A 482-nucleotide genomic window follows, 5' to 3' on the forward strand; every position below is an offset into this window, starting at 1 on the left:
CCATCCACTCCACCTGATTCACCCAATCCCCCTCCACCTCACCTGATTAAACACCACCCTCCACCTCCACTTCTTCAACCCCCCCCACTCACCTGATTCCCAACCCCCCCCCCCTCCACCTCACCTAATTCACCCCCCCCCCTCCACTCCACCTGATTCACCCAACCCCCTCCATCTCCACCTGATCATCAAATTCCCTCCTCTTCAACCTAATTCACCACGGACTCCCTCCACCCCAACGCTAGGATCCATCTGACGGAAGGTGGCAGCGGGACGGTGACGGCGCCACTTCAAGGTGAAGACTGGCACTGCCCTGGCACTGTCAGCACGGTCATGGTCACGGCACGGAGCCTCAAGCAGACGTATTCTGTCAACACTGCTATTACCCACTTCCACGTTGTGCCGAAGGTCAGATTCCGTTGTTTTTCTTTAAGGTATAAGGATGTATTTGTTATTTTTCTACTTATTATTAATGTGAGGAC

The 482-nt window shown here is 53.9% G+C and overlaps 1 protein-coding gene across 1 annotated transcript in view; it reads left to right on the top strand.

Annotated features, from left to right (window-relative positions):
- The window catches only part of LOC119585369, an 8297-nt gene that overhangs the window by 6237 nt on the left and 1578 nt on the right, over positions 1–482 (top strand). Inside the window, exon 2 of the mRNA XM_037934038.1 lies at positions 302–408. Within this exon, the coding sequence (XP_037789966.1) occupies positions 302–408 (107 nt within the window). The remainder of the gene's footprint in view (positions 1–301; positions 409–482) is intronic.

The sequence above is a fragment of the Penaeus monodon genome, chromosome 19 (genome assembly GCF_015228065.2).
Source record: "Penaeus monodon isolate SGIC_2016 chromosome 19, NSTDA_Pmon_1, whole genome shotgun sequence".
Taxonomy (NCBI): Eukaryota; Metazoa; Arthropoda; class Malacostraca; order Decapoda; family Penaeidae; genus Penaeus; species Penaeus monodon.